The 26,107-nt window shown below is 39.8% G+C and overlaps 1 protein-coding gene and 1 pseudogene across 4 annotated transcripts in view; one reads left to right on the top strand and one right to left on the bottom strand.

Annotated features, from left to right (window-relative positions):
- Positions 1-1,693: 1,693 nt before the first annotated feature.
- Positions 1,694-26,107, bottom strand: part of STYK1 (serine/threonine/tyrosine kinase 1) — a 41,047-nt gene continuing 16,633 nt past the window's right edge. For 3 of the 4 annotated variants that reach the window (XM_070410692.1, XM_070410690.1, XM_070410691.1), the window contains 9 exons: positions 18,993-19,141; positions 18,425-18,559; positions 15,111-15,377; positions 14,204-14,385; positions 11,595-11,678; positions 8,037-8,245; positions 6,420-6,460; positions 6,016-6,112; positions 1,694-3,069 (listed from right to left, as the gene is read on the bottom strand). In XM_070410692.1, the coding sequence (XP_070266793.1) occupies positions 2,865-3,069; positions 6,016-6,112; positions 6,420-6,460; positions 8,037-8,245; positions 11,595-11,678; positions 14,204-14,385; positions 15,111-15,377; positions 18,425-18,559; positions 18,993-19,056 (1,284 nt within the window). In that variant the 5' untranslated portion in view covers positions 19,057-19,141 and the 3' untranslated portion in view covers positions 1,694-2,864. Of the gene's footprint in view, positions 3,070-6,015; positions 6,113-6,419; positions 6,461-8,036; positions 8,246-11,594; positions 11,679-14,203; positions 14,386-15,110; positions 15,378-18,424; positions 18,560-18,992; positions 19,142-20,044; positions 20,102-26,107 lie in introns of all 4 variants that reach the window. The other variant, XM_070410689.1, reaches the window with a different exon arrangement.
- LOC139005374 (glycolipid transfer protein-like) lies at positions 9,200-9,795 on the top strand (annotated as a pseudogene).

Raw genomic sequence — 26,107 nt, 5'->3', positions numbered from 1 at the left:
GATCAGGCAGGCAGGCAGGCAGGTCTCAAACACAGGGTCTGAAAATTTGAAAGCACATTGAAACTAAAAATCCCGACATAGTATGAAAACAGTTCCTTTTAATAGGAAAACTCCATTCAGCAAGGGCTCATCTTTAGCGGCCTGGGGAGCTGTGGCAGTGACTTAGTGTGGGATGGGCTTTGAAGGATTGGGGAAAGACAGGATGAACTTTACAATCTATATTTCAAACAATATTGATCATCTTTCTCTTACCAACACACAGAGTAATCCTGTCTACTGATGACCTTTGACTTTCAGAAGGATTTAGTAAAATGAGCGACAGAAGACCTGAGATTCATTCCCAACACTTCCCTCTACCTAACCTCGGTTAAGTCACTGTCTCTAAGCCTGTTTGTTCATAAACCAAATGATTATACTGCAGTCGACCTTGCCAAGGTCACAGAACTATTGAGAGGATCAAATACGATGATGGAAAATAAGGTCTCAATTTTAACGGCATATCTTCAGGGAGCTCCCCATTTTATATTGCCCTCTATCCTATTTGTTTCTTTAAAAAAAATGTTTTTATTGATTTCAGAGAGAGGAAGAGAGAAACATCAATGGGAATCGGCTTCCTCCTGCACACCTGAGCTGGTAACCCAGACCTGTGATCTGCCCAGAATAGAATTGGTGACTTCCAGTGCATGGGCCAATGCTCAACCAACTGAGCCACACAGGCTGGGCCTCTGTTTCTTCGTAGCACTTACCACAATGTGTAATTTAAGAATTCTCACACAAATATGTATATAATGTATCTTACTTTCCAGACTGTAATCGAAAGCTCTCTCTTTCTTTTATTCATCACCTAGCACCATGTTTTAGCATTGTTGTCCTTAACATTCAACTTAAAACATTTACATATATTTGAATGATTAAAGAAATCTTGTGTAAATTTGACTTAAATGAAGAACCTAGAGGCAATGATGAGTTTCCATAAGACTTTATTATTTAGTACCAAGCCACTCAACCTTCCTTCTCTCTAGTGCCACTTAATTTAAATTCTGACTAGTCATTGTGGTATTCCTACATATGCAAGAATCATTATTTAGTTTGATGATTCATGATGACTCCATCAGGATTCTAACTTCTACAAAATTTTCTACAGCCAGTCATCTTTCCTACAACAGCCTTAGATGTCCTTTCCAGAGTACCCAGAGTGAGCATTCTTTTTAAAAATATATATATATTTCTTTATTGATTTCAGAGAGGAAGGGAGAAGGAGAGAGAGAGAGAAACATCAATGATGAGAGAGAATCATTGATTGGCTGCCTCCTGCACACCCCCTACTGGGGATCGAGCCCGCAACCCAGGCATGTGCCCTTGGCTGGAATCGAACCTGGGACCCTTCAGTCCATAGGCTGACACTCTATCCACTGAGCCAAGCCGGCTAGGGCGAGAGTGAGCATTCTTTAAAATCACAGATCACATGTTCAACTGAATTGTTATCATCGTGATGTTTTCATTATTTTGCAGAGTAGGAGATTACTATTATCATCCAGAAGTTCACACAAAAATGATGACTTCAACATTTTAGTCATGTGGTAGTTGACCACGTGTCCTACATCAGCATGACTGATGACCAAGGTTTTCTTCTTGGCTACAGTAGATCTTAAAACAAAAAGATATGAAAGATTCCAGAATAGGAAGGGGAAAGAAAGGAAACTAACATTTATTGAGCATACATTATGTGCCAGATATCATACAAATACTTATTCTCCTTCAGTCCTCACAACAACCCTGTGAGGTAAGTATTATACCCATTTCATCCTTTTTCAGACAATGTAGATTATCTATTTAATTTTTCTATCTTCCATTCACTTTTATCCTTCCTACTATAGAGATTCTGGCAGTTATATATCTGAAGAGCCTACTTTCACTCAATAAATATTAATAGAATAAATTTCACAGAATCAATGGATAATTGAAATCAGAAACTATTATCCTTCTGTCTTGGATATACTTTGCGAGGCCTTGATAAAGACCTGGCCTACTAAGGATTCTTCCTTGGTTTCCACCTTTCATATTTATTAAACACACACAGTATATCATTCATGTTCCTAACTGACTCTAGGCTCAGTCTCCTTAATCTTATAGGGACCAGGAAGCAAGCCTGATCAACAATATATATTGAATGTTCTTAATCGTAAAATGACCTCTCCATCTTCTGGTTAAAAATAGTATAAACAGAGTTCACTTGCCTCAGAATTAGATAAAAGGGACCATCTTTCTCTTACCTGTACCCAGGGGAAACTCGGACATCTTCCTTCATGGTTCTCCTCTAGCCCTGCATGAAGGGATCATTACTGTGGAACTTTATGTCTTCCCTCCACCTTCTCTTTGAAGGATGACCTTGGTTCACATCTATATCCCTGAGCAAATAGAACCTTTAATTTTCTTTCTCATCAATTCCTTTTGGGGCTATTTCCTCATTTGATTCTAATTTCTCTGGACCTTATAATAGTCTAGATAAAAGCATGTTTCAGGAGGAAATTAGCCAGTGGTAGGATGTACCAGCTTATTTGTACCATGCCCCCCTGCAAAACAATTTTTTTTCAGATTTATAAAACCTCCTTTGCAGTGACATTATCTACCACTTCTACCCTGACTCTTTAGGATTGGGACAACATAAATGAAACTGTTTTTCTCTGCTCTGGTGTGGAGAGTCTCACCCAGCATCATTTCACATATCTAGGAAAATATGTAGGGGGAGATCCAGCTCCATGTCCTACTTCTTCCTTTATGTCCCACTAGAAAGTCCATCCTCTCTTCTTAGAGGAATTCCAAGGGTATATGATCACACATAAATGTTTCTTGCCCCAGGATCTTCAAAGGACGCTGTAGCTGTAGGAGAGGTTCTTTACGCCGATGCCCGCCACAGCTGCATACAGTTCAGGTACCACCAACTCTGGTACCTGCAACACAGCTTTGTCATCTGCAGTTCGAGAGGCAGTTTCTAGGCGTGAGCATAATTCTCTAACTGAAGGGCGCTTGTCCTCTTTCCAGCGCCAACAGGATTTCATAAGACTGTACCTGAAAGGGAAATCAGAGAAACTGGCTTCCTTGGCAAGGCAAATGTCTGAGGAACATGTCTCCGCACCTAACAAATCTTAACAAAAACAACAACCCTGAAATTCTTTAATCTACTTCTTATTGTCCTCACTCTTATATTCTTCCCAGAGATTAACATTCTCTTCTGCTCTTAATGTAAATCTCTTAATATCATCTTCTCAATAGGGCCCTTTTAATAGGAATGACTGAAGATTTCTCAGGGTACAATCAGTATGACAGAACAGTCCCCACCCCACCTCCATTCTGTTGCCAAAAGCTCTTTCAGAAGTTGTGTTCTCATCTTTAGATACTACTAACTTGCAGCATTCCAAACCATTGGTAACACTTATCTACCAATAAAAGGTATATCACAGCCAGAAAAATAAGAAGTCATGATACAGTATAGGGAGTATAGTCAATAATCTATACTAATAAAAGGGTAATATGCTAATTAGACTGGGTCAACCGGCCATCTTCTGAATGTCAACTTCCTTCCGGACAAAGCCATGGTGGTGGGAGCCGAGGCAGAGGCAGAGGCAGTTAGGGATGATCAGGCCAGCAGGGGAGGGCAGTTGGGCGAGATCAGGCAGGCAGGCAGAGGCATTAGGGGCAATCAGGCAGGCAAGCAGACAGGTGAGCGATTAGGAGCCAGTGGTCCCAGATTGTGAGTCGGACATCCCTCAAGAGGTCCCCGACTGGAGAGGGTGCAGGCTGGGCTGAGGGAACCTCTCCCCAACCTGGTGCACAAATTTCGTACACTGGGCCACTAGTATTGTCATAACTATGTATGACTCCAAATGGGTACTAGACTTATCAAGGTGATCACTTCATAAGTTATATAGATGTTCAATCACTATTGTACACCTGAAACTAATATATTGTATGTCAACTGTAATTGAAAAATTAAAAAATTATAAAAATATATATAAGAAGTTATGAAATAATATTATTCATCCTAATTTTGGAAAGTGTAATTGGGTTTTTCCTTCCATGAATCCAGATCATTTCCCCCCTTTATAATTGCCTTAATCTAGAAAAGTATTTACCACCTTTCATCTATCTTTTCTTCAATCCAGTTGAGAGAATGTATAATGCTGTCTGTTTTCAAACACTTTCATCAGGTCCCATCCCCGCTGAAGAACCTACAGTGGTTTCCCACTACCTACCATATGAAGTAGACATCCTAGCCCCTAGCTTCTCTACCACATAGGCCTTGCCTAACTGAAGCCCGCTCCTCCAGCCAAGTCAGTGTCTCGCTATGCCATAGATGTGGTTATCAACACCCAGCTCTGTCTTTGCTCATGCTGTGCCCAACTCCTTGAATATGCTCTCTGTGGTCATCATTTCCTATGGGTTGGTTTTATTTTTTTTTTTATTTTTTTTTTTTAAATATATTTTTTATTGATTTTTTACAGAGAGAGGAAGGGAGAGAGATAGAGAGTTAGAAACATCGATGAGAGAGAAACATCGATCAGCTGCCTCCTGCACATCTCCCACTGGGGATGTGCCTGCAACCCAGGTACATGCCCTTGACCGGAATCGAACCCGGGACCCTTGAGTCCGCAGGCCGACGCTCTATCCACTGAGCCAAACCGGTTTCGGCCCTATGGGTTGGTTTTAAATCTCAATTCCTCTGTGAAGCTTTCCCTTATAAACCTCAGCGCCCTCTGTATTTCCCACACTTGTTAATGTTGAACCATGAGACTTTGTAAAAGATGCTACTTTAATAATACTGCTAACATTTAGCAAGAGCTGACTTATATAAGACATTGGAGTAAAACTTAGCATGCATTGTTTCATTTTAGCCTCACAATAACTTTGAGGTAGGATTATCATTATACCTATCTCAGAATAAGTAAACAATATATAGTAAAGTAGCAGGATTAGCACTGAACTTATGTCTTTTTGACTCTGAGATGAATCTGAGCTTTTGGTTTCAGATATCTCCTCATCCAATGTTAAATTCTTCAAGTAGTGATCTTATCAGTTAAGTGTCTCCCCCAGTATCAAAGAGAGCCTTTTATACATAGAAAGCCTGCAAGAAATATTTATCAGCAATTTTATTCTAGTATATCCAGCCAGTATCACAATACTGTGGATATTTATAGTTATGATAGTTAACATTTATAATCTGCTTGTTACAGTAAATGATTTCTTGGAATTTACCATTTAGTGCTGAAGATTTTACAAAATAGCAAAAATTGTCATGGAAATGTATGTTAGTATATTATATTCTTTCCTGCCTTCTTATAAATAATTTAACCTTTTTGTATGTTCTATAACTATCCCTTTTTGTACTTTATTAGTCATAAGATTCTGAGTTTAACTTTTATTTTTTCCTTTTTTTTTCCCACCTACATGGTTCACCAGCTATCCCATTCTGCTGGCAATATTGGATCCTCTTTCTCCTGTCTTTAAAATTTCCTCCTACCTCCTTCTACTGGTTGACTTCTAATGTACTCAGAGCTGGAAAAACAAATAGTCAATAATTTTTAAAAGTTAAATACTAAATAAGAGCCAATGAATAATTCTGGTGCAATGGATTTATGACAGCTATATTAGGACTAAGGCTGGCAGTTTCTGACTGAGACTGACATTTAGACAAGTAAAACACTACTGTACTTGCACTGTATTTGGTCTTCTTCGTACCTATTTTGGAAGCTTAGAGGAACTAAACCAAACTTGGATTCCTAACAGAGTTCTCAGTGGTTGCCTCAACATGGTGTGTGCGTGTGTACAGACACACATACATATGTACATATGATATATATGACATATGAGCAGATATGTTTCACTGCCTAAGTTTGATATAGCAATGTACATTAGCACATAAAGGACAGCTGGGGATGATCTCTGAAAAGGGCATGATTAATAGGGAGCAATAAAAGATTTGGAATGAGAGAAGAGTAGGCCTTAAAAGCCACTTACATGGTTTGTGTGCAGCTACTGGGTCTCTTCATGATCTTCCCTCTTTGCAGATGCTGTAGAATGCTGATAGGAGGGACTTCAGGATATGGTGGTGCCCCTGTTGGTAGGGAAAGCATGAGAGTAGCAAGAGAACGTTAGGTCCTCTAAAATACGAACTATAAATCTGAAGACAACATTTTATGTTTATGCAAGATCACTCTTGGAATTATCCTTTATCCTTTGGATTTTAAAATATCCTTGGAATTTGTAAAGTGTTGAGGAAAAGAGAAAAAAAGCAAAAAAAAAATTAAAAGGAGTAGAAGGATTTCAGGTCATCCCAGTTTAAACCTCAGAGATTCAACTGAAACCCCTTCTCATAGAATATGTCATCCATCACTCAAACCTACTTGCATACAGGTACATACCTAGAGTCACCATCTCATAAAGCAGGATACCAAAGGACCAGCTATAAAAGAAACAAAGTCATTTAATTAATCTCTGTTTTTCCTTTCCTAAAGAGAACTCACTTAAACATCGGAGGCCTTCAGATATTAAATAAAGAAGACAAAGTAAAGGAACAGCGAGTGTCTGATAAAATAAGCCAAGTAAGAGTGCAATTTGAAAGCATTTCTATCCAATCTCTTTAGAGTGTAATCCCTTTGAGGACTGGATTCATGTCAACTTTTTTTCTGTATTTCATATTAACAGATATTTACTCTTATTGGCTAAATTATGGGTGTGTTTACGCAAACACATTCTCACCCAAACATAAAGAAATTCCCCTCAGCATATTTTTCATCCTTTCCATTCCTTCCTGCTGAAATTCCAGCCTTTATTTTTAGCACAAAACCAAATGAGGGTTACCATTTATCTACTCTTTCCTCAGTATATCTAATTGACCAAACCTAGGAAAAGTATTAACAGAACGAGCTTTATACATAGTCGGAATACATATTTCCCCATGCAACATAATTTGAGAGATGTATGTTTCACTATTCTATAACACCATCATTCAATGAGTAATGTTTCCCAGTTCAGTGTATTGCTCCCAGACTTCTATTGAGAAGCCGATGTCAGTGAAGCAGCAATGGAAGTCTCTTAATTGACTTACCATATGAACTGACATTCTACATTTTCTCTGCTGTTCATGACATTCATGGTTAATAAGATAGTCCATCTTACACCTATCTACTTCTCCAAGCAGTTGAGTTATATGGTTATCAAAATTCAATTGTGATTCTTTACAGTCCTATTTATACCAATCATACATGTAGCTGTAATTATGTAATCAATTAAATATTATGCAAGCTAACTAAATATGAATGCAAAAAAATATTAGCTCCCTGAAAAGTAGGCTGAATGCTTTGAAAATATTCTATAAAAATAGCTGCTAAAAAGAAAGTGGTATCAAATTGTGTGGGTGACACAAATGTAAAAAAATTAGGAAAAATAACAATAAATGTCTGCGGTCAAATTGTTTCACAACTGTTTTTCAAGTTTCTCACTCAGAATTTAAACTAAAACTCAAAAATAATTTATGACGGATACTATTCATACAAGAAACAACATGTAACATCATTGAGCAGGTCCATCCCCATGAAAAAGGTATTGACCCTCCTCCAAAAGATCAATCAATATATATCCATTTTATGTTTTAGTTAAAATAAATTATTTGAGGCATATATGTATATTTCTTTTTACTTTAATAATTCCTGGTTTAAGTGAACTTTTGATTAAGTGGACCCATGTCCTTCAAATTAAAAGGACTCTACTAGATATCAGTATAAACAATCTTTTCATTTTTCCTTTTGCTTTTCTAATTAAGGTTGCTAATCTAATACCGAAGGAGTAATTCGAAAGGCATTAAAAAAGATTGCAGCCAGATGCCAAATACGAGCTCTGTCACATAATACATATTTCTGCTTGAGAGTCTGTCTGACTTCTAAGTAGACATAATTGACAACAGACGCTGTCATGGTCAGGGACGAGAGGACACTCAGGTCAAGAAGGGAAGAAATCCCAAGGGCAGGAACAAACCGTACATGTCTCCTCTGATGCCAGCTGGTTTCAGCAGTAGTCTTTCTGGGGCAAGCCACTTGAGGGGCACAGTGCAAGTAGAGGTGATAGCCCCTTGGGTGTGGACTTCATAAGCCAGGCCCAGTCCACAGAGCTTAGCGGTAAGGTCACATTGGATCAGAATATTTCTGGCTGCCACATCCCCATGGAACAGATGTTTATCCTGAAGAAATTCCTATCAATTTAAGATCAAAGGTAGATCAGCTGTCTGAGGTCACGGCTTGGATCACACCCAAGGAGAAGCAGTGCTAGGGATCATCAAAAAGATAAGGACATTTTCTATTCCAAGCAAGTCTCTCTAATATTGTCATATCACTTCCCAGTCATGATAATGGATCAGACATTTTGCAAGTCCAACCAAACATGTTCTAAACTAATATTTCTTGGTTTTTAGGTATAAAATTATTTAGCATTGGCTTCACTTGAGGGCATCCCCAGAGTCTCTGGGTGGAGGCAGCAGTGACGTCCCCAGCGTTGACAGTGATAGCCGGGGGAGGGGGGGGTGGGGTGGGGGCATGGAAACCCATGGCACTGGCTGTGGCATCACCACTGGCTTTGACCCTGAATTGTGCTGCTGGCTGAGCACCTGGCTGAAGCCACTGGCCAAGGACAAGTGCTGGGGTCCAATCCCAGCGGGTCCAGGGGTCCCCAAAGGTGTGGATGGAGTCGGCGAAGAAGGAATGACGTGGAGGCAGCCTTCAGTTGATCATCATAACCAGGTTCTGTAGCCAGGTTCTCTCCAGGATCTTTTGTCATGTTCTCTGGCTAGGTTCTGGTTAGGATCTGATGTTTATTGTCTTGTTACATCCGTATTTATACCAGCCAATTTTAATCCTGTCAATTTCTATTACAAAGGTTAGGGCGTTTCTTATCTCCATTCCAGGGAGTAAAGATTATGTAGCTTAACTACCCACCTGGCACTTAATTAAGGGGTTGTATCTCCTCCCTAACCTCAGGGAAAAATCCCCACCTGGGGAAACAACCTTTCTCGGAGAGGTGACCTTGGTTAAAACACATGGCGCTAAGGGGAGCAAACATATTAAGAACAGTATGCTATATACGCCAGGTCCATTGAAACATATGCTGTGCAGATGTTTCTTTCCTGCAGCGACTGTGTCAAGCAGCAAGGATGGACCGGCTTCCGGCAGACAAGCAGATTGAGATGGGGCCCTTCCTCTAGGTGCTGTCCCACCTGCCACCCTTCTTTGATTGCCTTGAGTCCACAGTGTTTACATCCATCAAGGCAGACCTAAGTGCCAACATTATGAAAATTAAACTGTGAATGACACTGACTGGCCAAGTTCTGGACCATATAGAATATCCTGAGGGCAAAGAAGGAAATGTATGGAGCAGAGTGGCCCAAAGTGTGGCTAGGCTGGTGCTGATGTGTCTGAAGAGGCCTCCGCTTCATCCAGATCTTCCTCCAGATCTGTGATGGGGAGTGGGCCAAGAACCACCCCAACCTCATCCACATCAATGCCACCAAAGCCTAGGAGATGGCCCTCAAGAAGCATCACAGCTGGATCTTGCAGAAGATCTTCCAGGCAGCACTGTATGCAACACCCCATAAGTCCGACTTCCTGAAAGTGCTCGCCAAGGGCCAGACATGAGGGAGGAGGAGTGCCTGGAGAAGGCCTGCCTTTTCCTGGTCAACTACAGGGCCACCACTGAAATCACCTAGGAGATGTCACCAAGATGAACCCTGGTCTCAATGACAAGGTGTAGGTGTGCCACCCGCCGCCCCACATGTGGCTGCTCACAGAAACAGACAAACCAGAATCACTGTGAATCTAGCTGGCAGGCTGCCCTTGGCCTGCATCCCCCAGAGCAGCCCAGAGTCTGGCTGGGGTCTGCAGAAGACAGCCCTGGTTTCTGAAAAGTCATTTTTGGCTTCTATCCTAATGGAGCAATAACTGTCCTACTTCTGAATCACCTTTGAATTTCACAACAGCACAGATGGACTATACCTTCATTTCAGTGTGGTAAAAAGCAATTAATGTTGCTAATAAATCACGACCTAGGGTTTTTGTCCCCGCACCCCCCCTCCCCCCACTCCGAGATGGTGCATGACTCTGAGGACATATACCTCACTTTAAAAATGAGGATCTGGTGCAGTGATATTTTGGGTAGTTCAAGGACAAGGAGGAATTTGATTTGAAATTATACAGGACCCTGATTGTGGGATTTTTTTTAAAGCAAACTGCTGTGTGCTCTCAGGTGGTTGCACAGCCCAGCCTCACAGCATTATCATGACCCTGCTCTTTCCTACTGTCTTTTTCCAGACAGTTTTTTACAGTTGAAAACAACCAGCAAGCCTTTGATGACTATGACCAAAGGGACTTTATTTTAAAGCTATCAGGTACAAATAATTGACCAGAGATAACTGAATTTGCATAATGGTTTTCTTCAGGGACAGCCTTTCCAACCTAAGACAGCACCTCTGCAATTATGGCTTAGAATACAAGGTAGGCTGTATCCTGACAACCTAATTTTATCAAGGAACTATACCAACTAGGCCCTCTAAAACCAGAGATAATATTCATTAATGTGATGTTCTCTCTCCCCTGCCCCATAGGAACTTCAATTTTAACTCTGCTCTTTTTTTATCTCACTACTTTTTTTCTAAGCTTTTCCTTGCCACACATCCGGATGGCAAGATACATTAAAAAAAAAAAAAAAAACCTGAAAGTGGAAGGTTCACAGAGCCTGGTTTTCTATAACAAATGCTATTTTAAATAAAATTATCTAAATAAATAATATCATAGACATAGTCATCTAAATTTCCCTGAGTAATTATGGTAAAGATAATTTTTTTCTCTTAAACCCTGAGTTCTTTCTCTTACCTCTTTTTTTAATTCTTTATTATTATGTATTAATTTTTAAAATATTTATTGTCTCACCTCTTTGAGTTGGTTTAAAATAAAGGAATGATCTCACTAGTGCCCCTTCTTATTCCTCCTCTTCCACTTGTTCCTTCTTTTTAAAGTATATGTATTTCCTATCACATTCAGTATCAAAGCAAGTCTCCAACAAAACATGTTCTGAACTAGTATTTCTTGTTTTTCAGGTATAAAATGGTATACTTCTTTCTGGTTCTGTAGCCTTTTACCCATTCAGTTTAATCTTCTCATTTCTTCTCCCAATTTGCTTCCCTATTTTCCCCTTTTACATCTATTAATATTAGTATATAGGGGGAAGTAAAAGTATTAAATAGCAAGCGGACATAAAGCTCTTAGCCCTGGCTTTTGAATTCTGAGAAACCCTTTAAAACCCTTATTGTTATGTTTAAAAACCCTAAATTGACTAATTTCTGCCCAGAATTACCAGTCCTGTAGTATATAATCTAAATTCTTTCATAAAGAACTGAAAATAATTTTTCAGTGCTTGAGTTTCTGCCCCCTAACTTCCATCTGATTTTCTTTATAATGTATACGCTTTAGAAATGTAAATATTAAAAAATATGACATCAAATACCAAGTTAACAAGAAAATCCCTACTATCTGTTATCATTTTGCTCAGCTTACCAAAGCCAAGAGAACCTGCTTCCCAATGTGATACACTTGTTTTTCAGTGAGATCATAGAGAAGGCCATCCATGGTCATCACATCCTACAGAGACAGAAAAAAAGCATTGTATCAAAATGACACTCACTAATCATCCGAGAGATGCAAATCAAAACAACAATGAGGTACCATCTCACACCTGTCAGAATGGCTATCATCAACAAATCAACAAACAACATGTGCTGGAGAGGATGTGGAGAAAAAGGAACACTCGTGCACTGCTGGTGGGAATGCAGACTGGTGCAACCACTATGGAAGACAGTATGGAGTTTCCTCAAAAAACTAAAAATGGAACTCCCATTTGACCCTGTGATCCCACTTCTAGGAATATATCCCAAGAAACCAGAAACACCAATCAGAAAGGATCTATGCACCCATATGTTCACAGCAGCAAATTCACCATAGCTAAGATCTGGAAACAGCCTAAGTGCCCGTCAGTAGATGAATGGATTAGAAAATTGTGGTACATCTACACGATGGAATACTATGCTGCTGTAAAAAAGAAGGAACTCTTACCTTTTGCAACGGCATGGGTGGAACTGGAGAGCATTATGCTAAGTGAAATAAGCCAGTCAATGAAGGAAAAATACCACATGATCTCACTCATTCATGGATAATAGAGACCATTATAAACTTTTGAACAATAATAGATACAGAGGCAGAGCTGCCTCAAACAGATTGTCAAACTGCAGCGGGAAGGCCGGGGAGGTTTGGGGGGCAGGAGGGAGGGGGGTAAGAGATCAACCGAAGGACTTGTATGCATGCATATAAGCATAACCAATGGACATAAGACACTGGCGGGTAGGGGAGGCCAGGGGATTGTCAAAGGCAGGGGAAAAAAAGACACATATGCAATACCCTTTGTAATACTTTTAGCAATAAAAATTTAAAAAATGACATGAACAGATTTGAAAAAAAAAACATGGGCAGAGATTTTCTTAAATGCATATAGCAAAGCTAAGAAAACAAACATAGAACTGTAAGATTTAAGGATAGAATGATATTAGAGATTCTCAAATATGAAGAGAATTACAATGATTTATTGGACTAGAAAAAATAATAAAGAATGTAGATAAATAGAAGAATAAAGGACGAACAGAATAGCAGGTAAGAAAGACAAGTATATGCTTTATCCACTGGGTAAAGCATCAATTTTCGTGTGTGTGTGTGTGTGTGTGTGTGTGTGTGTGTGATTAATTAAGCATATTAACTCAACACATTTTTATTGAATGCCTACTATGCGCCAGATTTCATCTTAGGAACACAGAATATAAGAGTGAACAAAATAAACATGTCTGTTGCCTTCTGGAGTTTATAGCATGGCAAACACACATGAATCAGAATAAAATAATCATATATAAATGTGTAATTACATATCTATAAGCACCATGAAGGAAATATAAAAGAAAGCATATGATGGTGGGGGAAAGAGAGCTGATTCAGTTGGGGGACAAGGACATTTTTTTATGAAATCTGAAGGATGAGTGGCCATTGACTATGTAAAGAAGGGAGAAGTTTGGTGTAATGAGAAAAGCATGGGAGGTGATCTAAAATAGAGAAGCGGAGCAATTTTGAAAAACAGAAAAGAGCTAGTGAGGTTAGAGCATAAAACAAGTTACATTTGGATAAGTTCTTTAAATGGTTTTAAATACCTAGAGACCTGCACATTGTCCTATTTGTATTCACTGGATGGAAGATGCCACCAGGGTCCTTTTTCTTACACATTTAGTAGTAAAATAAGCATATTGAGGAGCATATTGAACTTGCTCATTGGCAAGTAAAGAACTAACCATGGAAACATATAGTGCTTGAGAAAGAGGAATGCATAGACAAGTAAGAAAACTAAAGAAAATGATTTGCACTTTAGTCTGGAAATTAATTTTTTAAAATATGAGTTTGAGGTACAAAAACTTACAAGCTGAATTTCTCCTCAACTCAACCCTGGCATACTAGGATGATGTTATGGAATGTCACTAAAAACACACTTAACAATAACAACAACAAAATTACAATCAGTACTAGATAGTTATGTTGTTATGCAATTATCACTATTAACAGCTACCATTTTGAGTGTTTGCTATATACCAATCACTGCTGTGTTTTTACATACATAATTTCTTTTATTATTACTCCCATGTTACAGATTCAGAAAACTCAGGCTGAGAGAGGTGGCTTGCCCAAATTCACTCAGCTAGTAGGAAGTGGAACCTGAAGTCCATACTCTAAATCTGCACTGCCCAATATGGTAGCCATTGGACACCTGTGGCTATTTACATGTGTATCATTTTAAATTAAATAAAACTAAAAATTCAGTTTCTCAGTCACATCAGTCACATTTTAAGTGTTCCATAGCCACACGTGATTAGGGGCTACCATATTGGACAGGTTATTTCACATACTTGAAATAAAACATTGCTATCATAAAACGTTCCATTGGATGGTGATACTCAATCACGCTGTTATAATAATAATGTCTCTTTACTTTGTCACATGTCAGGCTCATTGCCATGTGGACAGCTAATCAGCCAGGTAAAGCCTTTCCTCTCTAACACATCTACCCTACCGCTCACCCGGCGACAGGTCCAGAGAAAGCTGAGCAGGTCCCCCTGGGCGACATCCTCCAACACCATATAGAGCGGCTCTCTTTCTGTGCAGCAGCCTTCCAGCTGTACCAGGTTTTGGTGCTTCCCCAGGTACTGATAGAATTGGATTCGCCCTAAGAAATCCTGTATCTCATGGAGCCTAGCTGGTTCTGTGGAGAACAGAAGAGCCATGGGCAGTGGTCAGAACATTTCAGAGAAAATGGGAAGTTTGCGGCAGGAAGCAACCTGAGATGATAATTCTCAAGGCTCTAAAGGGGAGTGACTATAGACAAAAAGTAAACAGAAAGGGACCAATTAGATGATAATTCTCACTGATCTTTTGTCGAAGGTAACAGAATTACAGGTATTACAACTAGGTAGGCTTTCATCTGCCTAAATGGGCAAGTGTGTTCACATTAAAATGTTATCACAGTCTAGGCCTTTGGATTAATAATTTTGTTTATTCTATCCTTGTTCTATGCATCCACCATTACGTGTCTATATTATGAGCATCAGGGGAAAAAAAGGAGTAAAGAAAATAAGTACAGTGCTGTCAGGGTAAGAGATATAGTGGAGAAAAATGAAGAATCAACCTCAACATCCTCATCCAAGTAACAGTCTTGATAGGCAAGGTTGAGCTATGGGAAAGAAAGGCCCCAAGAAAACATCTGTCTTGAGTTTTCACTTTCTAATCCGTTCTTGAGTTTGAGGTACAAAAGCTTAAAAGCTGAATTTCTTCTCAACTCAGCTCTTCTTATTCTGCACACAATTGTGATTACAACTATCTATTGATTAACATCTTAATGTCTGCAAAGCCCATTAACATTTACTGTTAGGGGTGCTCACAGGAGAAAGTTAAAAAGGGAAATAAGAAGTCTAACACTTCTCCTCTTACCTTTTAAAACCTTGAGGACAATGTCCTTGGACTTAGCTGGGTTCCCAGGGTACATCTTGGTTCGATAGATGGCCCCACAACTACCATTGTAGATCCACTCCAGAACTTCAGAGAGTTGCTCCCGGGGTATCTGCAGCTTAGCCAGGGCATGTGTGGATGTTTGTAGAAGGCTTTCCACCGATGTCTCCTTAAGTGGCACAAATACACTTCCTTCATGTCCTCCTGCTTCCCCGTTTTGGCCCCTAAATGGAGGCTCAGGAGCAATGCCTAGGACAAAGAGATGATACCAACCAGCTTTTTCCTACCCTCCAAACTCCAGGTAAGCAGAGCTTGGAACAAACTGGAAAGTTCCTTTAATAATTTTTTTGCCACCCATTGTGGGGATATTTTCTGATGCTTCTCTGTGAACCAGCATCAATATCAACCTTTAGAACTTTTATAGTAATTCCATTACTTCTAAGACAACTCAAGATGTCCTCTTGAAAGTGGTAATGGCATTTCTTTTCTGTGTTTCTCAGGATCATAGTTCAATATAAATGTCATATGGAGACAATTGAGGAAGTTCCTGCATAGGTATTAAAACCACAGATACCTAACCCAGCTGGTGTTGCTCAGTGGTTAAGCATCAATCCATGAACCAGGAGGTCACCATTCGATTCCCAGTCAGGGCACCTGCCCCAGTTGCAAGTTCCATCCCCAGTGTGAGGCATGCTGGAGGTAGCCAATTGATGATTATCAATTGATGTTTTTATCTCTCTCTCCCTCTCCCTTCCTCTCTCTGAAATCAATAAAAAACATATTTAAAACCACAGATACCTAAAGGTGGTGGTAACTGCCAGTGGGGAATATCATTAAAGTCAATCAAATGGCTCCCAAAGGTAAAGGGGAGGTATGAATAACTACTTAACTCTAAGCTATGGCTATTCTTCCACTTTCATATTGTGCCCAGGGTCATGTTATTCCATACTTCTTAGTTTTATTCAAAAAGTATTCTGGTACTTTCTCCCTTCCTTAGTCAACTTTTCTCTATTGGAATAGAGAGATACATTCTTTGTATTAAATCTTCATTCATTCACTCATTCATTCATTTATTCAACAAATATCACCTCCAACATGCCAAGCACTGTTGTAGCTTTGGGGTAAAGTCCAGATTCTTATGAATATTATTTTCTAGTGGTAGGAGAGAGGAAGCAGATAATAGCATACCAGGTTTTGAGTGCTATGGAGGAAACAGAGCATCAACGAGTCTATTTCATGTTTAAAGGTCAGAAAAGGTCTTTGTGATGATGTATGTGAAATAACCTGGAAGCAATAAGAGAGTAAACTATATCCCAGTATCAGGAAGGGTATTATAGACAAAGGGATCAAGAAGTACAAAGATATTGAAGAAGGAGCAGATGGCATACTGGAGGAAGAGTAATGAAGTCAGTGCAGTGGAATCAAGTGGAATAACTGGAGAATTATAGGAGAAAAGGCCAGAGAGGGCTCAGATCATGTAGGACTATTGAAAGAATTTTGTCTTTTTTCATTCTAAGATGGGAAGCTATTGGAGAGTTTCCAAGCAGAGAGTTGACCGGACTGACTTACACTGTAAAAGAATCATTCTGCTACTCTGAGGAGAATACACCATAAAGGGATAGGATTAGAAGCAAGGAAACCAGTTAGGCATGTATTACAATGGTCTATGAGAGGTGAGAGTGGTATAAGTTATTTTGAAGATAGAGTTAAAGGATTTACTAATGGACTGGATGAAAACCTTTAATATTTTAGACTGAAATCGTAGAAATCTGGGATTGCCTTTTACTAAGATAGGGGAAGACTATTGGCAGAGGATATTTTGTGAGGGAATTTCAGAACCTTTGCTTTGGACATATTACATCTGAGAAGGGTATTAGAGTCCAACTGCAAAATGGGTGATTTGATATACGAATCTGGAATTCAAGGGGTACTATAATTAAATAGAGAAAGCATTTGAATCTATAGACTTAAAATTAGATCATTTAGAAAGTGACTGGAGATTTAAAGAAAAAAAGTGTTTCAAGAAGACAGGAGTACAAAATTGTTTCAAATGTTTTCAGCAGGTCAAATAAGATGAGAACTCAACACAGCAGTCACTGGTGATCTTGGAAAAAGTTGTTTTGGTGAAGTGGTGTGGTTGAAAGTCATATTTTAGTATATTCAAAAGAGAATGCAATAAGTGTTAATGAGAGTGAGTTTAGGTTTTTTTGTTTTATTTTTGGTTAAAATATCCTCACCCAAGGATATTTTTCCCATTGATTTTTAGAGAAAAAGGAGGTTTGGAGGTAGATGGGGGGAGAGAGAAACATCAATGTAAGAGAGACACACATCGATTGGTTGCCTCCCACATGCACCCTGACTGGGGCCAGGGATTGAACCTGCAGCCCAGCTATATGTCCTTGACGAGGAATCAAACTCACAACCCTTTGGTGTGCGGGCTGACACTCTATCCACTGAGCAGCAACAGCCAGGGCAATATATGGTAGGGTTTTTTGTATGTTTTCTATTGATTTCACAGAGAGAGAGAAACATCAATGATGAGAGAGAGAATCATTTTGCAGCTGCCTCCTGTAGGCCCCCTATTGGGGATTGAGCCCGCAAACTGGGCATGTGCCCTGACTGGGAATTAAAGGGTAACTGGCCTTCTCGAGAGTGAACTCAAATAATTTCTTTGAAAAGGTTTTCTACAAGAATGAATTATAAGAGACTTGGGATAAAATTTGGAGCGGGATTAGGGATCAGCCACTATGAAGTTTCATATTACTGTCAGATTTTCCCCTTATTTTTACTCTTAGTTTCATGTACTAGCTGATTATTTTTCATTATATGCTCAGTGGTACTCAGAACAGCATGATATCATCTCCTACCTAGCACTTCAAAGACTATTATGAAAGCTACCCCTTTCATCATATATTCCAAGGGCACAGAGTAGGGCTGGAATGTATTAGAGAGTAAGATGTCATCCTTCAAAGCTGGTAACAAAACCTACTAGGTTTTTCTCCCAGATCCTTAGGCATTCATGCGGTCATTTGATAGTGCAATAAGACCAAGAGGACAGAAACAGGTCACACGAGGCCTCTCTTGCCTGTTCTGCTTTCAGCTAACAAGCATATGTGGAGTTTCTACTCATGAGTCCTCTACTTCCTCCTGTCTCTCAACTCCACAGGAGGGGACCGGCCTCCTTTTCCATTGCAGGAACCTACACCTCTAGACTTGGACCCATTGAGACTTGGGTTTTATTTTTCTGCAATCTCGATCTTCCCGGAGCTTCTGTCCAGCCCCAGTTTGAGCTTTACCTTGGAGTCCAGGAGACTGCTGTTGAGCTCTTTTTTCTCTGATAAAAAGCCACAGGATGACCCCAAGAATGATGAGGGTGGCACCAACCAGAAAGGCTGGGATGATGATGATTTCATACTGCTGGTGCCAGACAACTGGGTAGGAAATTAAACAGAAAGAGAAGAGATTAAAGAAGAAGCCAAGCCTGATGTCTACACAAGTTCCCCCACCCACCAGTCCTCAGCTCATCAGACATAAATGGTCATCTCTTCTTTCTTCCACTCCACTTTCATTCAGTGGAAACCCTATTGGGAGCAACTCTCTCATCAGAACCGCCCATGTCCCTCTTTCTTAGCCCAGCAAGTGCGCTCTGTGTCTCTTCTCTTATTTTTCCTACTGAGATGAAGAAGGCAGCATCTGCATCTCTGATTGGCACTCGCCATTTTTTGAAAACAATGGCCTCTATTGTCCATTTCTTTATCAATACCGTCTTCATGTCTACTACAAATCAAATTATTCTCCTCCTAGAATCTATCCAGACTTTAGTCTTCATTATTCTAAGAGAAGAATATAAACATGTGTACTTACTACACAATTTGTCACTGAGACTGCATTCCTTTAGCATTTGTGTCATGGCCTTCTCCTCTCCCATTGCCACGCAGCTGTCCACTCTTACGCTTGATCCACAGAGAATGCACAGAACATGGCTGAGAATAATTCACAAGGATTGAGTCGTTCTGAAAGAAATAAAATGGAGCACACAGAGAACTTTAAAACACATCTACAGATCACTAGATATCAAATGCATGGCTATCTGGAACTCTCTGAGCCATCCATTCATCTCTGTCAATGTCCCTGATATTCAAGCAGGAAGAATTTTATTCTTTTATTTTATTTATTTATTTTTATACAGATGAAGAGAGAGAGAGAGAGAGAGAGAGAGAGAGAGAGAGAGGAGACATTGATTTGACGTTCCACTTATTTGTGCATTTATTGGTTGATTCTTGTGTGCCCAGGGACCTCAACCTTAGCATATAGGGACAACACTCTAACCAACTGAGCTATCCAGCCAGGGCAAGAATTTTATTCTTTTCCTAGCATTTTTCTCTTTTATATACCAAGTACAACACTGATCTCTTACCTTTTCATGTCATTGTTTCTCAAAATATTTTTGAAGGCTCCCTTCCTACCCAAGACCCTGCTCCAGTGCTCAAGTACATGAGTTATGAGGGGAAGATATACCTCCTCTATAGTCCTCAAGCAGGTCTAATGTTCTTTTTCATTTAATTTTAAAATAAAATACAGGGTGTGGCAAAAGTAGGTTTACAATTGTTCATATGGAAAATGATACAATAATTAATAAATAACAGTATAAGAATAAACTGTGTTTTGTGTACTCAAAACTGTAAACCTACCTTTGCCCCACCCTGTATTTCACTTCATTTTTATACAATGCTAATGAAGGCAATGAATAAAAAGTTAGCAGGTTTCAAGAGAGAAGAGTTGTGCATTTGCTTTCCTTCACAACCAATGAACAATCAGCATTTATCAATAAAAGCTATTCAATTCTGCAACTCTCCAAGCTCCAAAGAGCTTCCCCTGCCCACCATATACAGATAAACACAGACACTCATTCTTACCCGTATATAGATTCAAGAGAGTGTCAGTACGAAGCCAACTTCTCTTTCTCTCCCTCCCTTTTAAACAAAAAGGAAATATATCTCAATTGTTCAAAAGTAAAAATATAAAATAATATAACATAAAAATCTTTCTCTCAACTCATCCTTCTCCATTTGTACAGTTCGCAGTTCTCCTTCAAGTACATTGTAGTTACAATAGAGATTCTTCATTTGAATCACTTTTTAATTCTGTATAACAAGTATGTATTTGAAATGACTCCTCCAGTATCCTGGATCTTTCTTTCTGAAAAGAACTGGCAGTTACCACCCTTCCATATATCTACAAACTTTATTTTTATTAACAAGAATCTCCCCTGGCTCTATGGTCGGCAAAGCCTACTTATTTAATTCTGATTGATCTGAAAGAAAATATGCTTATTTTCCACTGTTTAGGTAATCCTAAGTGTGTGGTCTACTTTTATAGTCATTTGATAACAAGGCAGAATTTTAAAAACTAGAATTGTAGCCCTAACTGGTTTGGCTCAGTGGATAGAGTGTTGGCCTGCGGACTGAAGGGTCCCAGGTTCGATTCCGGTCAAGGGCATGTACCTTGGTTGTGGGCACATCCCCAGTGGGGGGTGTGCAGGAGGCAGCTGATCGATGTTTCTCTCTCATCGATGTTTCTAACTCTCTATCCCTCTCCCCTCTTCTCTGTAAAAAATCAATAAAATATATTTTTAAAAAACTAGAATTGTAGCTTATATGATATGATACATGTTACATTAGCCTAATTACATGTTGTGTTTTATTATTGATATTAATAACCACAGTGCTATCTACTGAGGCAGTCTTTTAGGTAAAGAAGTTTCTCAGCTCCAGCCAAACCACCTTTTCACTATTCCTGCAGCCCCGTGACCTTGTATGGGGGGATGACAGTTAAACAATTTCCTTATAACTTATAAGACAGACAGGTGTGTAGCTGGTTGACAGAAGCCCAGGTAAACAGAGGAGTAACCCACAGAAGAAAATTGGCAGAGAAGAAAAGTAAATTCTTATCTGTGGGTTTGTACATAACAAGGGATCTGTGAAGTCAATGAGTAATAAGACAGCAAAGTCCATCTCATTGAGTCTGTAAGCCAAAAAGGCAAGGTGAAAGGTAGTTGAGAAAGTTTCCACAATTCCTTAAGACCACATGGAAAGAAAAATATAAAAAATAGGGCAAAATGCTGAAACTGGTTTGGCTCAGTGGATGGAGCGTCAGCCTGCGGACTGAAGGGTCCCAGGTTCGATTCCGGTTGAGGGCATGTACCTTGGTTGCGGGCACATCCCCAGTAGGGGGTGTGCAAGAGGCAGCTGATTGATGTTTCTCTCTTATCGATGTTTCTAGCTCTCTATTCCTCTCCCTTCCTCTCTGTAAAATATCAATAAAATATATATTTTTAAAAATAGGGCAAAAAATAGAGAGCCTTGTGAGGATGAAATGAAAAAGGTCTTAAAAATGAACATGTTCAACCAGGAGAATTCAAAAGCTATTTGAAAATTTCTCACTGCCATTCTCATTCTTATTTCCCTTGCCTCTTACTTCCTTTTCAGTGCATTATCAAAAGTAATTATTTTCATTCAGGGAGCAGCCAGTTTAGTGAGTCTGGCTCTCTGAGGAATAGCTTTTGTGAGCATAATCTGCCTTACCCGAGTACAAGCGAAAGATAGGTCAGTCAGCAGCCAGTTCAAACTCATGTACTCTGCCCAGAAACCAAACTACACACCCACTAACACATACTGAAGGAAGTTATTTAAAGCCCAGTGTGCACACACATCTCCACATGGAACTGCTCATGGTGGGCCACCCTCAACTACAGGCACATGGCCCAACATACCTACACCCAAAGTCTCACACGAATGTTTCTACCCCTGCACCTGGAGCACACTCATTACAGAGCACCCACCTTTGGATACAATATGCATTTACTGAAAAACATTCTCAACCTCCCTTTTGTTTGTGCATAGGTAGTTTAAAGAGGTTAGTCCTTTTTAAAAAAAAAATTTGTGGTTAAATTTCTTTAATTTCCAGAATGATGTTTGTATGATCCAGAAAAGCAGCCCAGTCACCACATACTTAGCTACAATTCCAGTATTTAAACTTGACAACTGGTATTCTAATCCAGAGGTTAGGTTCAGATTTCACAATTACAGAGAGCGGAACATCAGCATCTTCCTCATAGAACATCCACCAAAGGAGCAATGCAAAGGCTGTGGTTATTGACAAAATGCTTTAGCCAAAAACTATACTGAAAAGAGATTCCTCAACAAGCCATCAAAATCACAGCCAAGGAGACACACGATATTAGCAACATAGCAGCATCCAATAGGTAATAGTCAAACCAAGCTGTAGTTCATACTTTGCCAGAGATAGAGCTTGGGAGACTGGGGGCATAGGTCTAGGACAGTGATGGTGAATCTATGACACGCGTGTCAGAGGTGACACACGAACTCATTTTTTTGGTTGATTTTTCTTTGTTAAATGGCATTTAAATATATAAAATAAATATCAAAAATATAAGTCTTTGTTTTACTATGGTTGCAAATATCAAAAAATTTCTGTATGTGACACGGCACCAGAGTTAAGTTAGGGTTTTTCAAAATGCTGACACACCGAGCTCAAAAGGTTCGCCATCACTGGTCTAGGATCTGAAGCTAGCCCACCCACCCCCACCTGCCAGGTCCCTGCAGTTTACAGTTGGATCTGTTCATTCTAAGGACCCCGCCAGAGACCCTATGCTAGTCTCCCCTAGTAGTTTGGACTTTTTTTTTTTTTCCTTGCTGGTCTATGTCAAAAGCCCGATCCTCAGTGTGCGGTGTGCAGGAGGTGGCCTGACAATGATTATCTCTCATCATTGATGTTTCTGTCTCTCTCTTCTTCTCCCTTCCTCTCTGAAATCAATAAAAATATGCTTAAAAACAAATACGTGTCTTAAATTTGTGTAACACTTCAAAGGAAATAAAGTGTGTTCATCTATGTGATCATACTTAAAATCGTAGGTGACTTGTAGCATTCGTGGGCACTGCACTTTTATGTTATGGGGCCTGCGTGTCTTGCAATCACTCTGCTCCTTTACAGACCCAACTTTTCAGGAGGAACCAAGATACAAATTAGTCTTCCTCATCTGTCCTGTATATCACCTTTGCTTCAGGAAAGCCTGCAGACAGCTAACAATAAGAAGCAAGAAAAGATGATGACGCTCAGTCTTAGTGTCAAAAGATCTCTTTGAACAGCGTCAGGATTCCAACCACCATGGGAGAGCTTGTTTTCCAACCTGTTCAAAGCGCATTTCAGGGCTGGGGTCCCTGGGAAAATAGGGGAGGGTGGAGATTAGAACAATCACTCTGGGTAATCACCTCCCTTTTTTTTTTTTTTTTTAAATATATTTTATTGACTTTTTACAGAGAGGAAGGGAGAGAGATAGATAGTTAGAAACATCGATGGGAGAGAAACATCAATCAGCTGCCTCCTGCACATCTCCCACTGGGGATGTGCCCGCAACCCAGGTACATGCCCTTGACCGGAATCGAACCCGGGACCCCTCAGTCCGCAGGCCGACGCTCTATCCACTGAGCCAAACCGGTTTCGGCATCACCTCCCTTTTTGCCTCATGCAAATAGGAGATATCACCAGGCATAAAGCAAGTTATCTACACAAGTCTGATTCTCTGGATTTAAAGAAGGTCACCTCTTCTGAGTGCTCTTCCATTCATTCTTCGTCTCACAAGTTTGCTTCCTTGGGAAGGTTGAGCCTGGGCCACTGTGTGATCCAGCATGGAGACCCTGATTCTTAGGCCAATGCTTCATCCTCCAGGTGTTCTGGCCCCTTCCCACCCTTCAGGCTCACAGCAAAACATTGCTAGTCCTAGAAACGAGGCTTTTCCCTTCAAAAAGCAGAAGTTAGAAATAGAATTGGCATCAGAACCAGGGAAGTGAGTGAAGAAAATGATGTGAGATTCCATAATCTAGTGAGTACTGGGGAAAATTTCTGATTCCACCCTTATCTTCAGAATACATTTTGAAGGCAGACATGCAGACATCATCTGCCCCCCTATGACTTGCAGGCAGACTTGACTCATCTGTTCTTTCCAATTTATGGCATTTTCATTGATGAAGTTTGGTTTCAACATTATGGTTTCCATGGTTCTTTTGGATTCTGACACAAATTCTTTCTGACACTACTGATCTTGTCCATCTGAGTGACAAGGACGTGTGTGTAGTAGTTTAGGGAGTATTGGGTTTGTAGTTAAATGACTGGAATATGAAACCTTGCACCCTAACTAATTTGGCTCAGTAGATAGAGCATCAGCCTGTGGACTCAAGGGTCCCAGGTTCAATTCCGGCCAAGGGCATGTACCTTGGTTGCAGGCACATACCCAATAAGGAGTGTGCAGGAGGCAGCTGATCCATGTTTCTAACTCTCTATCCCTCTCCCTTCCTCTATGTAAAAAAATCAAAAAATATATATTTTTTAAGAATATGGAACCTTGCTCTGCCATTTACTTGCTTTTTTTCTTAACCCTGGCTAACTCAAAATTTACTAAGATAAATTTAATAAGAAGAGAATAAGAGTAAAATGGGAAGTGAAATTCACCCCAAATCTTTGCAAACATATAGTCTGGAGACCATAGAAGTTAATAATTATAACTAGAATTGAGCTAAATAGTAATATTAACTCTCCAAACTCTTACACCTGCTCACAATGCCAGCACAATGCTACAATGCATCTCTATCTTGTTTTACATACACAGAGCGTTTTTTATCTGCAACTATAACACAATTCTCATAGTGACATTTCTCCTCAGTTAGCACATCCAGTCTCCCAGACATAATCAACAGTTTACTCATGAGTGTCCAGAAGAAATTCTTCTTACCAAAATATACCTACAGATAAAACTTTAAAAAATGATCCATTCTCCTGTACACTATCTGCCTATGTGTTGTGAGAAATCCCTTGACTGACCACTGTATAACATCGGGTCGCCTCCCCATAATGTGTGATTAAATCTGTTATGCTGACCTCACCCTCAACCTTACTGCCTGCATATCCACACAAGTAGATCTGCCAGCCATATCTTTTTACCTAGATAAGTGGCTGACCTTTCTGGATGGATGCCACCCTGGGTTAAGGTAGTTATTAACACTTGGAGTGGGGGAAACGAGTTAAGTCGGCTCGCGTGAATTGCGCGTACTCCGCGGGAGCCGTCTTAACTCGGTTCATATAGATTTGCGGTGGAGTGCGGGAAACGTGTAAACTCGGGCCGATTGTAACTGCGTATTACCAAATATTTGTTTGTTTGCCGTTCACAAAGATACCTACCTGCGTATGCGAACCGTTTCATACCCATTGGGGTAATAGGTATCATAAAAATCCCTGATTTTGCGCGGGAAACCTAAATAATTGCCCGCGCCATCTTATATTTTGGCGGGAAATTCACCCCACACCAGAGTGTTAATAGCTATGGGCTATGGGGCAAAGGACACAAAGACCTAAAGTGAGGGGAGGTAAAATATATGGAGATAGCAGCCCCCAGACTAAGAGTCTGCCTTCTAGCTCAGTCACTCCGTCTTCTCTTTTCCTCCCCTTTTCATCCCTACCCGTGAGCTATCTAGCAAAAGAAACAACAAGCGAAAAACTCTAGTGGAATGAACATATTAAATTGGGGGGAAAATAGAGAACTGCTCAGATCTAGAGGATTCCAGAATTATCTCCAACATTCTGAAGGTCAGCTGGCCTTCCTTTTTTCAGATCCAACAAACATATACTGAACAACTACAATATATATATATATGCCAGGTATTATGTTCTTTTATTTTGTTTTCTTAGATTCTGCATATAAGGAAATCAGATGGGATTTGTCTTTCTCTGACTCAGAAATAATATATCTTAAATTAGACATTTGCCCTCTGATTATTTTCTATTCCTAGGATTACTAATCTATAGCAATTTCCCCAGCCCAGAATAAGGGATGTCCAGAAGAAGAAAAAGTCAAAAAGCTTCTCCACAGCAAAAGAAACCATCCTTAAAATGCGAAGGGAATCCAG

The sequence above is a fragment of the Myotis yumanensis genome, unplaced genomic scaffold (genome assembly GCF_028538775.1).
Source record: "Myotis yumanensis isolate MYYU_CA2020_CCGP unplaced genomic scaffold, mMyoYum1.0.hap1 SCAF_3, whole genome shotgun sequence".
NCBI lineage: Eukaryota > Metazoa > Chordata > Mammalia > Chiroptera > Vespertilionidae > Myotis > Myotis yumanensis.
The sequence above is the reverse complement of the archived record's forward strand: the minus strand, read 5'-3'. Positions and strand labels throughout refer to the sequence as shown.